General features: G+C 47.8%; 1 protein-coding gene across 3 annotated transcripts in view; it reads right to left on the bottom strand.

Moving 5' to 3' along the window:
• SPEF2 (sperm flagellar 2) overlaps positions 1–16,622 on the bottom strand; it is a 245,736-nt gene that overhangs the window by 78,520 nt on the left and 150,594 nt on the right. For all 3 annotated transcript variants that reach the window (XM_075588085.1, XM_075588094.1, XM_075588104.1), the window contains one exon: positions 13,857–14,017. In XM_075588085.1, coding sequence (XP_075444200.1) covers positions 13,857–14,017 — 161 coding nt within the window. The remainder of the gene's footprint in view (positions 1–13,856; positions 14,018–16,622) is intronic.

The raw sequence follows: 16,622 nt of genomic DNA, 5'->3' as shown, positions 1-16,622 counted from the left end.
AAAAATAATCAGGAATCCTTCGCTGTTTAAATTTCCCAAAAGAAATACTTATACTGTACATAAATTATGTAAACATGCATACTTGCACCTACACTGCACTTGTATCCATACACATGTTTATATAATTAAGCTGAAGTGAGAGTACTATCCTCATTAGTCCCCCTTCCCAATATGAGTTATAAATACTGTACATAAATGTAAGCCCTGTACTTGCATAGTTACATAGTAGATGAGGTTGAAAAAAGACATACGTCCATCATGTTCAACATATGCTAAATTTAGAAGACAGATATTGTACTTGATCCTATATTTGTACTTACAGTATATTGATCCATGTGGCGAAAATGGGAGTAATCAGCGCATTAATAAAGGCAGTGGGCTCGGCTGGTTACCCCTATTTCGTATTGGGGATGAAGGGGTTAATTTTCTCAGGAACTATTACAGTAATGAATACACACACAAGGTATATAATGAGCATTTACTGAACACACATCAATAACTATAACCACACAGTATAACACAACAATAATGTGGGTGAGTATCCCCAAAGTACTTAGGGTGCGGTGGCACCAATATCCCTGGTGTCCTTCTCAGTGTCAATCCCACCCAATGTATGAGATAGCGCTACCCCTGTGAACGTTGGTGTACTTTATACCTGCCTTGGCACTCCTGCATTGGGGATGAAGGGGTTAATTTTATATGCTGTTCCCCTGTACCATTTTCCCCTATACGCATGTTGTTCACTTTTTGCAGGCTAGTCACTACTGCAGTGCTGAATAACAGGAGGCGTTCCATTAAGACTGCTAATTTAGGAACGGAGTGAGCCAGCACCCTGATTGTTGGTGTGCAGCCTCAGTGTAACACCTCAAGAACACACATATTAAAAATATAACTTTGTCATAAGGGAAACCATATATTTTTGATAAAGTGCCTTTCTGTTGCAATTTTAAATGTACCGGCAGGATGCTATTTTTTTTTCTGCCTGCCTTTGTAATGCATTAAGGAACAAATGTTATGCATACATGAGCCCCCTGTTGGGATGAAAGACCCCAGATTCGTAAAGTGTCACTTAATCAGGATGTTTCTGAGTAGCAGATCCTGTTACTCCTCCTAGATATTTCACACCTTGGGACCAAACTCCAGACATTGCAACCCCAGAAATGAGTGGCCCCTTTTTACTTAGCAGTGCTACCAAGCTGCTTACTGAGCATGCTCAGAGTTACCTGGGTTGGCTGTAGGATTTGCCCATATGACATGGCAGGTTCTGATAGGAGGAAGATAATTCCTTGCCAATGGGATGAGGCTAATGTAACACTTCACAGGCCCTTGTCCTTAAAAAGGCCTGTACCCCTCATTCCTGGGTTGGTGTTGTTGTTGCTGTGTTGCTGTTGCTACCTGATTTCTTCAAGCGGATAAGACCTAAGTACAGCGGCTACAATTCCAGAACGCAAGGGGTTAAAAACATCGCAACAAGGAAACTTGCCCTGCTTCAGGATTTCGTTAGCCCTGGGGATCCAGACCAATCCCAGAGAACCAGAAAAGACTTTGCACATTCACAGAAGGATTGGACTGGCTATTTATTTGGCAATTTGCAAATGGACTACATTTTAAAGGACAATCTTCTGGTGCTTTGCACCTTTCTGGACATTATCCTCTGTTTCTCTACCCGTACGTGCAATTATTAAGTTATTCTGCAGTTGTCGTGTGTTTGCTCAACCTGTCCTGCTCAATCAGGATCCACGAAATATAAATGTGTTATTAAGCGCGTCTCCCGTCACAGGCGTTTAAAACTGGTGGCAGCTGGTGAGATACTGATTGAGCCTATATTGCAGTGTTCTGTAATATAGTGAGGACCTTGTAGATTGCAAGTGCCTCAGACAAGTGGCAACTTACACACACTTCCAAAGAAGCACGAGATAATTCACTGGTCTCTGGACCTATACCCCAGTGGCACCATGAGTCCACGCTCAGGAAGGTTTTGTACCTGGAACCGGGCGCAGATAGTGGAGAGATGAGTGGGGTACGGGTTCACGACAGACGGTCGTTCAAAGAGTCAGCTGGAAGAGGATTTAGAAGAATAAGAGGGCAGGATGGCCCCGCCAGCAGACAGTACTCAGGCCGGAGTGCAGGCAGTCCCTCCAGCTCAAGGGCTGCAAGGACAGCGGGAGGATGTCAGTGACCGCCTGGAAAAGGGTGGCGTGGTGCCAGGGGGTGCAGATGGATCAGTCGCTGCGGCGACCGGACTTGCTACCTCTGAACTCATTGCACTCCTCACCGCCTGGGGAGAAGGGCTTAGCTATGAACAGCGACTCGAGCTCCTGTCGACAGCGCTTGGAAGGCCCCCCTCACTCCCACCTTGTCAGCGGGGAACAGGACTGTAACAGGGGACTAATCCCTGTTCAGTAATGTGCCTTTAATCTAGCAGTGTGGTGGTTAACTTCTGGTAGTTAATTACTAAACACCACCTGCCTGATTGAGATGGCTTACAAAAGCCTGTCTGTTCAAACAGGAAGTGAGAACTCTTTAGCTGACACCTGAGCTGAACTTGGAGGCACACTTGTTTTGAGATCTGCCAAAGTTAGCAGAGCTGCTTTCAAGACACAAGGCCCAAATAAGACTTCTAAACCTGGATGCTGATTTTCTGTGCACGCTCAGTGCGGTTCCAGGAGAGCAGAGAAGCTTACTCTACAGCTGATAAACAGATAAGACTTTCATTATTAAGAGACTGCTTATACTGTATCTGCTTATTTTCATGCTATGTTTGGGGCTGGGGAGAAATGCTTGACTAGGGAGATGTGAATTGGTTGCATAGTGTTTTCACTAGAATTACTCCCAAGTGAATGGAAGCTTTGTTCCCCCCCCCCTGTGTTTGGATAATTTTCCTGATGAAAAGGAACAGGCACAATAAAGCCTATTATAATTTCACGTTATAAAGCCTCCTAATTGCGTACCTCTGTGAATGTCCGTCCACAAGGACGTTCCCAGAGTAACTGCTGTGGAAGCAGCAGAGCCAGCAAATGAATATGTAGCCAGCAGAGCCTTGGTGAGCAACGCAGCAGTCCCCAGAGAGGCAGCCATTCCGGCTAGGGGGGACCAGTCTGCACTTCAGCGGACTCCCAAACATACAGTGGGCAGCGACACGCCCTATACTGGGGAGTTCAAGCTTGAGAGACGGTGCTATCATTGCCACAAGGTGGGCTACATCCGGCCACATTGCCCGGACCGTGAGCGGTCTGGGGGACCACATCAGGGGCAACGTTCACAAGCTGCAGGGCCAGTAACCCAGATTGGGCTGGCCCACACAGAGGAACAGAGCACAGCCATGGAGCCACAATCAAGAGGGATGTCCCAGGCAGATGCTGATTTTGTCACCTCGGAGCCAGCAGCAGAGAGCAGAAGATGTCCAAGTGCATCAGTCAAGATGCAGCCTGCTGATGTCCTGAGCAGGCACCCACGGAGGGTTACCTTTGGTGACCGGCAAGCAGGGAGCTTCCCACATTTGGGTGCAGCTGTTATTCTGGTGCAGCCAGAAGATTTGCCCCCGGGCACCGGGGTGCAAAGAACCATGCCTGATGGAGGGCTGCGGTCCTTACAGGGTGCACAGATCATTTTGGATGGGGGTGCCAATCATGGCATGAGGGAGGTGGGAGTTTTGTCCAGGGAAACTGCTGAGGTGCGCCTTAGCAATAACCTGGAGCCTGTGATCTGTGTGGTTGCTGCGGGATTGCCTGCTGTTGCAGCGATTCCTAAGAGCCTGTCATCAGGAATCACAGCAGAATCAACCTCTGTCCCCCTGCATTTGGGACCAACGGTTCCAGTGGCCTCTGCGGAGACCAGACAGGTAAGCCAGACTACTGAGTCACGACCAGTGACTGACTTACTGTTCCCTTTACCTGTCCCTGCTACCCCTGACTTAGAGACTAAGGGTGGGTGGTTAGAATTAGGGACAGCAGATAGGGATGCGGTGAAAGCTGACTCCAGCTTAGAAGGTATGGGACTGCGGGCGTCCGAGTCCTGGGAAAGCGGGGGGTCAGACCACAGGCTGTGGCACCGCGGGCTCTGGGGTAGGGAGACAGGTTCTACCGGGTTAGCCAGGGGCTGGACAGGTAGAAGACAGTTAGTGGGACCCAGGGAGGGTAGGCAGCAAGTGTTGCAGGTAGCCTTCCCCAGTCCGCTAGTGGGGCATCAGGGGGTCACTCACATGAGAACCCAGCTGTTGCAGCCTTACTTCTGGCCGGAGGCAGTAGGGGCAGTGGCAGACTTTGGCCACCCCTGGGACGCCTGCCAGCCAGAGGGTAAAGCGGGTGATTATGTGCAGATGCTCCTGAACCTGTTACCAGGAATGGGGAACATGTTTCAGGAAGTAGCTCAGGCAGTGCCAGGCCTCTTAGGTAGGATAGGGTTTCCTAGGGGGGTCCTAGTTGAGCTAGGGGCCCGGAGAGGTAGGCAGGCAGGGGCAGATGCCAGGGCTATGCTAGAGCAGTATAGGGCTCTGTTCATGGACAAGCCAGGGAGGACACACATCACTGAGCACCCAGTGCTTACAGGGGATCAGAGACCTCTGCATAAGCACAAGCACGCTTATAGAGTGTCAGCAGAGGTGAAGGGCAGTATAGAGAGGGAGGTGGAGGAGATGATGGCCCTAGGGGTAATTGTACCATCCCAGAGCCCTTGGGCTTGTCCGGTAGTCCTAGTGCCTAAGAAGGACGGGACCACCCGGTTCTATGTGGACTACCGGCAGCTTAATGCAGGGACGGTTTCAGATGCCTACCCCATGCCCCGCATGGATGAGTTGCTGGATGAACTCGCTGGGGCAAGGTATCTGACCACCAGGGATCTCAGTTGAGGGTACTGGCTGATCCCTTTGACCCAGGAGGCTAGGGAGAAGTCGGCTTTCATCACCCCAAGTGGCCTCTATGAGTTCTTAGTGATGCCATTTGGGATGAGGAATGCACCGGCTACCTTCCAACGCCTGGTCAATCGTTTGTTAGAGGGCATGCAAGGGTTTGCAAGGGCTTATCTGGATGATTTTGCTGTGTTCAGTAACTCCTGGGAATCACACTTACTTCATGTAGCTGCGGTGCTAGCCAGGATTAGGGAGGCAGGTCTCGCCTTAAAACCCACCAAGTGCTTAGTAGGGATGGCTGAAGTCTTATACCTAGGGCATAGGGTGGGTGGAGGGCACCTCAAGCCAGAACCAGCTAAGGTAGAGGCAGTAGTGCAGTGGTCCACTCCCAAAACCAAGCAGCAGCTCATGGCGTTTCTAGGCACTGCAGGCTACTATAGGAAGTTTGTTCCCCAGTATAGTGCCATTGCTAAACCCCTGACTGACTTGACCCAGAAGCGACAGTCTGTGCTGGTAGTCTGGTCTCCAGCCTGGGAAAAAGCATTTCAGGCTTTGAAGACTGCACCCATCCTTGCCGCTCCAGATAATTCCAAGAAGTTTCTGGAGCAGACTGATGCCTCAGACGTTGGCATTGGTGCTGTGCTCAGCCAGGTGGGGAAGGAGGTCAGGGAACCTCCAATGATGTTTCTGAGCCACAAGCGGCTGCCCAGAGAAGGGGCATATGCCACTATTGAGAAGGAGTGTCTGGCCATAGTATGGGCGCTAAAGAAGCTACAGCCCTCTCTGTATGGCAGAACCTTCACTGTTATCACTGACCATAACCCCCTAAGTTGGTTGCAGAGGGTGTCGGGAGAGAATGCCAAGCTCCTGCGCTGGAGCCTTGCCTTGCAAGAATGTGACTTCACCATTCAGCACAAGAAAGGCAGTGAGCATGGGAACGCTGATGGCCTCTCCCGGCAGGACAATCCCCAAGACCTAATGACTTCAAAAACCCTCAGGTCAGCCCAACCACCAGAGGAGGTGGCCAGGGCAAACCTTGGGCTTTGAGTGGGGGAGGTGTGGCGAAAATGGGGCTAATCAGCGCATTAATAAAGGCAGTGGGCTCGGCTGGTTAACCCTATTTCGTATTGGGGATGAAGGGGTTAATTTTATATGCTGTTCCCCTGTACGCATGTTGTTCACTTTTTGCAGGCTAGTCACTACTGCAGTGCTGAATAACAGGAGCCGTTCCATTAAGACTGCTAATTTAGGAACGGAGTGAGCCAGCACCCTGATTGTTGGTGTGCAGCCTCAGTGTAACACCCCAAGAACACACATATTAAAAATATAACTTTGTCATAAGGGAAACATATATTTTTAATATGTGTGTTCTTGGGGTGTTACACTGAGGCTGCACACCAACAATCAGGGTGCTGGCTCACTCCGTTCCTAAATTAGCAGTCTTAATGGAACGGCTCCTGTTATTCAGCACTGCAGTAGTGACTAGCCTGCAAAAAGTGAATACATGCGTATAGGGGAAAATGGTACAGGGGAACAGCATATAAAATTAACCCCTTCATCCCCAATACGAAATAGGGGTAACCAGCCGAGCCCACTGCCTTTATTAATGCGCTGATTACCCCCATTTTCGCCACAATCCAGAGGAAGACAAACAAAACCCCAGTGAAATATCATCTAATGATATCTCATGAGGGGAAAAATAAATTCCTTCCTGACTCCATATATTAGAAATCGGATTACTCCCTGGATCAACATCCTTCCCATATTTACTCATTTGGTAATGCGCTGATTACCCCCATTTTCGCCACACCTCCCCCACTCAAAGCCCAAGGTTTGCCCTGGCCACCTCCTCTGGTGGTTGGGCTGACCTGAGGGTTTTTGAAGTCATTAGGTCTTGGGGATTGTCCTGCCGGGAGTGGCCATCAGCGTTCCCATGCTCACTGCCTTTCTTGTGCTGAATGGTGAAGTCACATTCTTGCAAGGCAAGGCTCCAGTGCAGGAGCTTGGCATTCTCTCCCGACACCCTCTGCAACCAACTTAGGGGGTTATGGTCAGTGATAACAGTGAAGGTTCTGCCAGGTATAAGACTAGGTATAAGACTTCAGCCATCCCTACTAAGCACTTGGTGGGTTTTAAGGCGAGACCTGCCTCTCTAATCCTGGCTAGCACCGCAGCTACATGAAGTAAGTGTGATTTCCAGGAGTTACTGAAAGTTTTAAACGCCTGTGACGGGAGACGCGCTTAATAACACATTTATATTTCGTGGATCCTGATTGAGCAGAACAGGTTGAGCAAAATAAACTGAGATTTATTCCCTTGATAGGCAAACACACGACAACTGCAGAATAACTTAATAATTACACGTACAGGTAGAGAAAAAGAGGATAATGTCCAGAAAGGTGCCAAGCACCAGAAGATTGTCCTTTAAAATGTAGTCCATTTGCAAATTGCCAAATAAATAGCCAGTCCAATCCTTCTGTGAATATGCAAAGTCTTTTCTGGTTCTCTGGGATTGGTCTGGATCCCCAGGGCTAACGAAATCCTGAAGCAGGGCAAGTTTCCTTGTTGCGATGTTTTTAACCCCTTGCGTTCTGGAATTGTAGCCGCTGTACTTAGGTCTTATCCGCTTGAAGAAATCAGGTAGCAACAGCAACAACAGCAACACAGCAACAACAACACCAACCCAGGAATGAGGGGTACAGGCCTTTTTAAGGACAAGGGCCTGTGAAGTGTTACATTAGCCTCATCCCATTGGCAAGGAATTATCTTCCTCCTATCAGAACCTGCCATGTCATATGGGCAAATCCTACAGCCAACCCAGGTAACTCTGAGCATGCTCAGTAAGCAGCTTGGTAGCACTGCTAAGTAAAAAGGGGTCACTCATTTCTGGGGACGCAATGTCTGGAGTTTGGTCCCAAGGTGTGAAATATCTAGGAGGAGTAACAGGATCTGCTACTCAGAAACATCCTGATTAAGTGACACTTTACGAATCTGGGGTCTTTCATCCCAACAGGGGGCTCATGTATGCATAACATTTGTTCCTTAATGCATTACAAAGGCAGGCAGAAAAAAAATAGCATCCTGCCGGTACATTTTAAAACTACAACAGAAAGGCACTTTATCAAAAATATATGTTTTCCTTATGACAAAGTTATATTTTTAATATGTGTGTTCTTGGGGTGTTACACTGAGGCTGCACACCAACAATCAGGGTGCTGGCTCACTCCGTTCCTAAATTAGCAGTCTTAATGGAACGGCTCCTGTTATTCAGCACTGCAGTAGTGACTAGCCTGCAAAAAGTGAACAACATGCGTATAGGGGAAAATGGTACAGGGGAACAGCATATAAAATTAACCCCTTCATCCCCAATGCAGGAGTGCCAAGGCAGGTATAAAGTACACCAACGTTCACAGGGGTAGCGCTATCTCATACATTGGGTGGGATTGACACTGAGAAGGACACCAGGGATATTGGTGCCACCGCACCCTAAGTACTTTGGGGATACTCACCCACATTATTGTTGTGTTATACTGTGTGGTTATAGTTATTGATGTGTGTTCAGTAAATGCTCATTATATACCTTGTGTGTGTATTCATTACTGTAATAGTTCCTGAGAGGGGTTATCCCGCCAACGCTTGGATCCCTTATAGGTGGAGGCGCTGCACTAAAGGAGAAAGAGCTCACCCCAGGTTCCCAGTAGCAGAGGCTAAGGCCTCCTGTGAGCAGCAGGTACAGCAGTACGTGTAGTCACCAGCGTTGTTTCCCTTATGCATAGAAATGGGGCTAGAGTTACATAGTTGATAAGGTTGAAAAAAGACATACTGTACATCCATCAAGTTCAACCTATGCTAAATTTAGATTAGATACTTTATCCTATATTTGTACTTACAGTATATTGATCCAGAGGAAAGCAAACAAAAAACCCCAGTGAAACATCTAATGATATCTCATATGGGGAAAAATAAATTCCTTCCTGACTCCAAATATTGGCTATCAGATTTCTCCCTGGATCAACATCCTTCCCATGTTTACTTACTTGGTATATCCCTGTACACCTTTCCTTTCTAAAAAGTTAACTTTTTTTTTTTTTTTTAAGATAACTATTTTATCTGTCATCATGTCTCCATAGATCATGAATTAAACATTTTAGCTGCCCTTACTGTAAAGAACCCTTTCCTTTGTTGCTGGTGAAATCTCCTTTCCTCTAACCTTAAGGGATGACCCTGTTTTGTTTGTACTGTCCTTGGAATTAAGTTATTTTGCAAGCTCCTTGTATTATCCCCAAATATATTTGTATATAGTTATCATAACCCCTCATAAATGCCTTTTTTCTTATGTAAACAAATCTAATTCCGCTAGCCTCTCATAAATCAGATTATCCATTCCCTTCATTAATTTGGTGGATCTTCACTGCGCTCTCTCTAGTTCCGTAATATCTTTTCTATGGAGTTGCAAATGTAGCCCTCTTCCCCCAGTGTCTAGGGAAACTGTGTGGCACGTTACCTGATTGGCTCACAGGAGGCCTGATCTTATGTTGCAGAGAGCCTGGGGTGTACCTGATCCTATCTGGGAGACCTAGGAGGGATCCAAGCGCAAATGGATAGCCTCTTCCCAGAAATACACAGTAAGGAATAATTATACACACGGTGATATAATAAATTATCTTTTCTGGTAACACTAACTGATAACACAAAACCATACAGGCCTCGCATGGCCGTACCCACACAGTGCCCCACTGTCCAATCACCACCTTGTCCACACCCTGGTGAGGTTCCCCCAAAGAACTGAGGAGCCCGTGGGCACCTAACCACCTAGTGTCTGATCCAACGAAGACATCCGCCTCTGCGTGGGGTGAACTCCCGTTGGAGTGTCTCACCTTTAACAGTCTCTCACTTGTGGTGGTGGTATGGTCCCAGACCACAGTCCGCACATCACTGCACGCCATCTCTGCGGGGTCCCTGACACTATTGGGCTAATGGGGAAAGTGTCCCTATCTGAGGGACATTTCCTGAAGCACCCACAAGCTACTGGTGAGTCGGGGCCAAGCTGGGGCCTGAAGGGGGACTTTAGGCCTAGTCTTAGGGCCATTGCAACCTGAGACACTACCATACCCTCTTCTGTCCAGCTCCCGACTGGCATGTTCTCGCAAGCGCGCCAAACGTATTATTTTGCCTGCAGGAGAATCCTCCAGCTCTATTGGCTGTGCTGCGCCACAAGATCGTTCACACAAGGGGATCATGGGATGTGCAGTTCCCCAGTGGAGCATCTACAAGATGGCCACCACTACTATACTAACACTGCGCCTGCGCCCAGCAGTAAGAATGGCCGCTGCAACTCTGAGGCCACTGCGCATGCGTGACTTCAAAGATGGAGGCCCCCGCTTGTCGGGTACACCGCGGAGCTCTGTAGCGCTTACCCTGACCACCCACAGGACAGCTGTAGCCATTCCCCCTCCCCACAGCTGTGCCAAGAGGTAAGGGGGACCCAGAGGGGATCTGGCTACATTCTTTCCCCTGGTGAAGAAACGAACGTCCCGCTTGGGAACGACATAACACAGTACATACGTTACACAATAAAAATGCAGTATTTACATACAACTTATCGCAGTGCAAATAACTTTAAACGATATTATACAGTTCTGTGAGCATGGCTATCACAGACATTAGCCTGCTCCGAGACCACTGCTGAGAATCGAAGTGGGGTGCTTCTAACGAATCATAGGCCACCCAGTTGGGAGGACGCCTTACTCGCTGACTTCTGCAAAGTTCTTCCTCCGCCTCTCTCTCTGGGGAGTTGTGGTCATGAGTTTGAGGCTCTGACTCTGTCATAGGGTTTGCTACAGTCTCAATAAAATCTCTTAACAGTACAAAACTTGGACTCATGGGTTCCAGAGGAGGGCTTGTTGAAGCCACTGGTGTAGGTACATGCGGCCTGGGCCCATTACCCGTTGCTCCTTCGGGAAATGCCCCTTGGTCTCTGTCCTTCCATATGATTTGTTCCGTCACGGACTCAGAGTTCTTGTCGAATCCCTTTGCCTCACTGGCCAATGCTATAGTCTATTTCGGGATCATCGTCTCCCACATGCGGGATAGGTAGCAGATGGTTACGGTGTCAGACATTTACCTGGCCATCCACGTCTCGTATGCGGTAGACAGGGAGGCACGGCACCTGAGATTCCAATACAAAGACTCCGTTACGCCAGCGGAAAGCCAGCTTGTGCTTGCCGGGGATCCCTATATTGCACAGGAGAACGGATACTCAAGGCCAAAGTTCCCGATAGTGGACCATGTGGTCATACCGCTTGCTTGTTACATGCATTTAGATGGGCCGATGCTTTCTCCTCTAGCTGGTAGGCCCGCTGCAGGCTGTCTTGGAGCCATTGTACGTACTTGTAGTGTGTCCTGTTGGGTACCTCGTCGGTAGATACCCTCAGATGGATGTCCACAGGAAGTCATGCCTCTTGCCCGAACATCAGGAAATGTGGAGTGAATCCTGTGGATTTGTGTTTGGTGCAATTATAAGCATGCACTAATGACTCCACCTGTTTGCTCCACTCGGTCTTCTGAGAGCCCTTTTTATTGTGCCGAGCTTGTCGAGTAGGGTTTGGTTGAACCTCCCCGGCAGAGCATCTCCCACAGGATCATAAGGAGTCGTTCTGGACTTGTCAATATTTAGCAGTTTCAGCAACTCCCGGATGAGCTTGCTTTCAAAGTCCAACCCTTGATCCGATTGTAGGCAATTAGGTAGCCCGTAATGCACGAAGTACCGTTCCCATAAAATCTTAGCCACCGTAATGGCCTTCTGGTCTTTGGTGGGGAAGACTTGGGAGTAGCAGGTGTAGTGGTTCGTGATCACGAGCACATTCCTGATGCCCCTTGAATCTGGCTCAATACATAGGAAATCCATACATACGAAGTCTAAGGGACCGGAGCTCTTCAGATGGGCCATTGGAGCTGCTTTGGTAGGCAGTGTCTTCTGCTGTATACACCGCGAGCATCTGCGGCAATTGTGTTTTACTGATTCCCTCATCCGGGGCCAGAAGAACTGGTCTTGTATTAGGCCGAAGGTCTTATCCACTCCCAGATGTCCATGGTCATAGTGTACAGATCATAGGACTATATACTGTAGGTTCCTGGGTAGAACCAGCTGCCTTCTATCCGGATGGTTGTGATATGGAACCACCCTATAGAGTAGGCCCTTATCGATCTGGAACTTATCCCATTCCCGCATTATAACGGCGACCGTGTGGGAGCACGTTTCCCCAATGAAGGTTTATCTTGTTGGATTGCCTGGCGTATAGCTCCAGCCACTGGATCCCATATCTGGCGCATCAGCAGCTCTTTCCAGGTGATGGTGGTGTCTTGGGTGATATTCATGCCTTCTGGATGACAGTAGGCAGCAGGGATTGGCAGCCCAGCGAATCAGCAACTCTCATCTCAGAGAACGCCACTTTGTCCTCTACTACTACGGCCGTCAAACACTTGGCCTGAATGCCAGGTCCAGGGATTTCTTCCCAGAGGCCGTCGTCAGGTGTTGTACTCAGCCCAGGTCTCCTGGACAGAGCATCGGCTCCGATGTTCAAAGGCTCCGGTTTATACTTCAAGGTAAATTGATAGTTAGAGAGGGCTGCCAACCACCTGTGGCCAGTGGCGTCAAGTTTGGCGGACGTCAAAATGTAAGTCAACGAGTTGTTGTCCGTTCGTACTTCGTATGAAACTCTATACAAGTAATCGTGGAGTTTGTCAACGACCGCCCACTTGAAGACGAGGAATTCACATTTGTGGACGGGGTAATTTTGATAGCTGGGAGTCAAACTACGACTCACATACGCCATGGGGCGAAGACCAGCAGGGTATTTCTGGTGCAGTGCCGCTCCCAGCCTGTTGAAGCTTGCATCCACATGTAGGATACGCAGCTGGTCGGGGTCGGCGTAAACCAAGATGGGTGCTTCCGTTCTCTTCTTGAGGCCAATGAACGCCTTTTCGCAGGCTGACGGCCACCTGTCTCCGAAGGGGAGCCGCGCGGATGTGGTCTTCTGCCGAGAATCCTCTGGATATATTTTCAGAAGATTGTTGAGGATCTTGGCTTTGCTAGAGTATCCTTCCATGAAGCGGCGGTAGTACCAGCAGAACCCTAGGAAGGAGTGTAGCTCCATAACGTTTTCTGGTCTTCGCCAGTTCACCACGGCTTTGACCTTAGCTGGGTCGGTGGCCACTCCGTCTGCGGACACTGTGACCCACGCGGGTGACTGACGTGCGGCAGAATCGGCATTTATCCAGTGACAACTTCAGAACTTCTTTGCCCAATCAGTCTAACACCTTTAGAAGCGTTCCTCGTGTTCTTCGAGAGTCTTGCCGAACACGATGATATCGTCCAGGTATAGTAGGCATTCCTGGGTATTTATATCTCTGATGGTCTTCATCAACCGTTGGAATATTGCCGGGGCACCACAAATGCTTTGGGGCATGCAGGTAAACCGGTAAAACCCGAGAGGACAGACAAACGCCGTCTTCTCCTGGTCTTCGGAGCCCATAGGTACCTGGTAGTACACAGACCTTACGGACAGATACACACACCTACACCATGTAATGGCCCATCGGATTAACACAGCGGGGGTCCCTGGCAGTCCCATTCAAACTGAATGAGACTGCCAGGGACCCCCGCTGTGTTAATCCGATGGGCCATTAGTCTGTTTGCAGAAATGTCACAGAAATGTTGCAGCATTACTGGGAGATTGCCCCAGATTTTCAAAGGCAATTGTTCGGATACTTGTTGCTCCATCTGTATATACATCATTTTTTAACAGAACAATAAGATATTCCATTTAGTGATAATACAATTTGTGGTGGTGCTAGAATACAGACTTCATGCTTTCTGTCATATTTTCTTATTGAAAGCGATTTATTGTAGTTTAATTGTGTAAAATGTTTTGGCTCATACTCTTCCCCCTACAATAAAGATAAATATATACATACATATACACACAAAGAGAGGGAGGTGTTTTTGTACCTTTTAGGCTTTTCAGACTCTGCATGTGAGTTTGTGTTGACAAGATCTAGCAGGGGAATGCGTGCAAAGTCTTGGTTGGTCTCAGCTGGGATTTTGCCTTCCATTCCTTTATAATAATCACAAAGAAGTCTCATTGTATCTTGGAAACGATCCACTTCCACCTGTAAGGACGAGTATAGAGGAATGAACAAAACAGTCTATCTGAAACTGTTTCTCTAGTATACTACTGATAAACATACTGGTAATGTAGTTGCCTCGACAAAAAGAAATGTAGATATACAGTATACTGTATATATTACTGTATGTATATATGTGTATACTGTATGTATATATAAAGCTCAACCCCGTTATAACGCAATCCGTTACAACGCTAATCCACTTATAACACGATGCAAGCGTGGCTCCCGATTTTGGTATTAATGAATACTTTACATCACGATTATTGGTATCTTAAATACTTTATTGTACAATGCATACAATTGTACATTGTTTCTAATGAGAGCCGCTTATAACACGATGCGATTCTTTGGACCCCAAGCACAGCGTTATAAGGGGGTTGAGATATATTCATTATATATATATATATATATATATATATATATTCATTATATATATATATATATATATACATACATACATACATACATACATACATACATACATACATACATACATACCTACATACTGGTTAATTCAATTTCTTCAACCATGGACACAAGTGACATATAGGCAGTGATGCTTCATAGGTTAATTTAGGTGAATGACACTTTGTTTAACGAGTGTATATATAGACTATATAGAAACCACATTGTTATAAGGATAACATATTTCAAAGTCAATTTAAAAGATGAATTTCCAAATAAGAACATTTTGTAAATGAGCGAGAATTGTGTAGTGGGAAGGCCGCTGCCTCGTGAAGCTGCTAAACCTAGTTTCAATATCAGTGACAGTGGGTAAGCCACTTTACGTCTCCATGCCTCAGACACAAAATAAGCTCTGCAGGGCCTAAAATATTGTATGTACAGTGCTGAGTGCACTGCAGTACTATACAGTAGCAAAAAAAAATAATATTTTATTTTACCAATTACGACAGGGGTTTCAACTCCAGTCCTCAAGCGCCCCCAAAGGTCGGGTTCTCAGGATATCCCTGCTTCAGCACAGGTGGCTCAGATTTTGACTGAACCCCTGATTGTGCCACCTGTGCTGAAGCAGGGATATACTTAAAACCTGACCTGTTGGGTTGTCTTGAGGACTGGAGTTGAGAACCCTTGAATTATGGGATTTTCTTTATAGCAGGAGACCTGAAAAGAATGGTACATCAGTGATATGTTTCCTCCGTTCTTGAGCTGCCCACTTACAGTCAGAAAGCCAAGCAGAGGATGGTCCCTATGCCTGAGGCGGGGAGGGTAGGTCCTATTCCACACAGTGAAATCACATTAAATGAAGAAGCTGAAGGAAGTTAAACCTTGCCTAAACTACAGGTGACCATGAAAAGTAAAGTAAAAAATGAAATGTCATTTTTATTTTTTAAAGGGCATCCATTATTCGGGTGTTACCCATATATCCCCTCCCTCCTACCCCCCCGATGTCATCCAGGGACCTTTCTGGGGAATACATTTCGGCTACTCAATTCTGTGTGGTGCTGGACAACCTGTACCGGTACCGTCATAGTAGGCCGGACCGGCCGGTGTAGGGCACATGGCCCATAGCATGGTCCGCGGCAGCAGCTGAGGTAGTCTTTGTATTTCATAGTGGTACCGGACTACAGGAGCCTCCGGTCACACTTATAAGGGCGCACGGGCCCACAGCATCCATGATCGCGAGAAATAGGAGCGAGACCGCACCAGTCGGGGTGACCGCTAGTGATGTAGGCACACACGGCTCTGCAATCATAGGGCTGGCAAGCCGACGATAATAAGTGCCACAGTGCTGGCACCTCGCATTCAGGTCCACTGGACCACCAGGCAGACGGCAGTGCGCACATATGCATCGTAGGTATATGCTTCCTCCAACCCTCACTACCAGGCAGCCGCCCGGGAGGGAATAGTTTGATACTTCCAGGTCACTAGCATCGTTAGAGGCAGCCATTTTGCAGCGAGGCCTCACAAGCATATAACAGCTCCTCTCTCTTGCTCAGCTCACAAAGAAGGAGCGTTCAGAGGCAGGGTATAACTCCTCCCTGCTCTAACTTCTCTCGGATTGGCCAAGAGATTTCTATTAGGTCCTCCCCTGGGTGAATTTAGAAGCAGGGGTGAAACAGTGTGACCTGACTCCGCCTGAGCCAGTCACAGTGAGGGGCGGTGCTAAGCATTGGCGCCGAAAAGATGCAATAGTTTGAAACTTTTACAAATTTGAAACAAACAACCCCATGCGGTCCCGTTTCTTTGGCGAGAGCGCCCTTTTGGAAACCTCAAGGGTGCAACCACCAGGCAGTGGCCGCCATCTTACATCACTCACAAGTTGCACAGGATCCCTGTCATATACTACAGAGCCTGTCCCTTTTAGCCCCTTCAACCCCAATTATGGAAGGTCTAGGGCCTGTCAGGTACCCACACTTCACAGCACAAGAGTCTCCCCTTATGACAGTTATCAATTGGGGTACACTCTCCCAGGAAGCCTTCCCACTGGGAGCCCCCAACATAGGACATGGAAAATGTGGGTGAAGGGTAACCACGCTGCCTGATATGGACTGTACCCACCTCCAAGGTGGCTGTACACAGGCCATGAGTCACCACCTCTATTCCTTCAACTTCAAAGAAAGAACAA

This window comes from Ascaphus truei, chromosome 1, assembly GCF_040206685.1.
Source record: "Ascaphus truei isolate aAscTru1 chromosome 1, aAscTru1.hap1, whole genome shotgun sequence".
NCBI lineage: Eukaryota > Metazoa > Chordata > Amphibia > Anura > Ascaphidae > Ascaphus > Ascaphus truei.
This window is presented reverse-complemented; position numbering and strand designations above follow the sequence as displayed.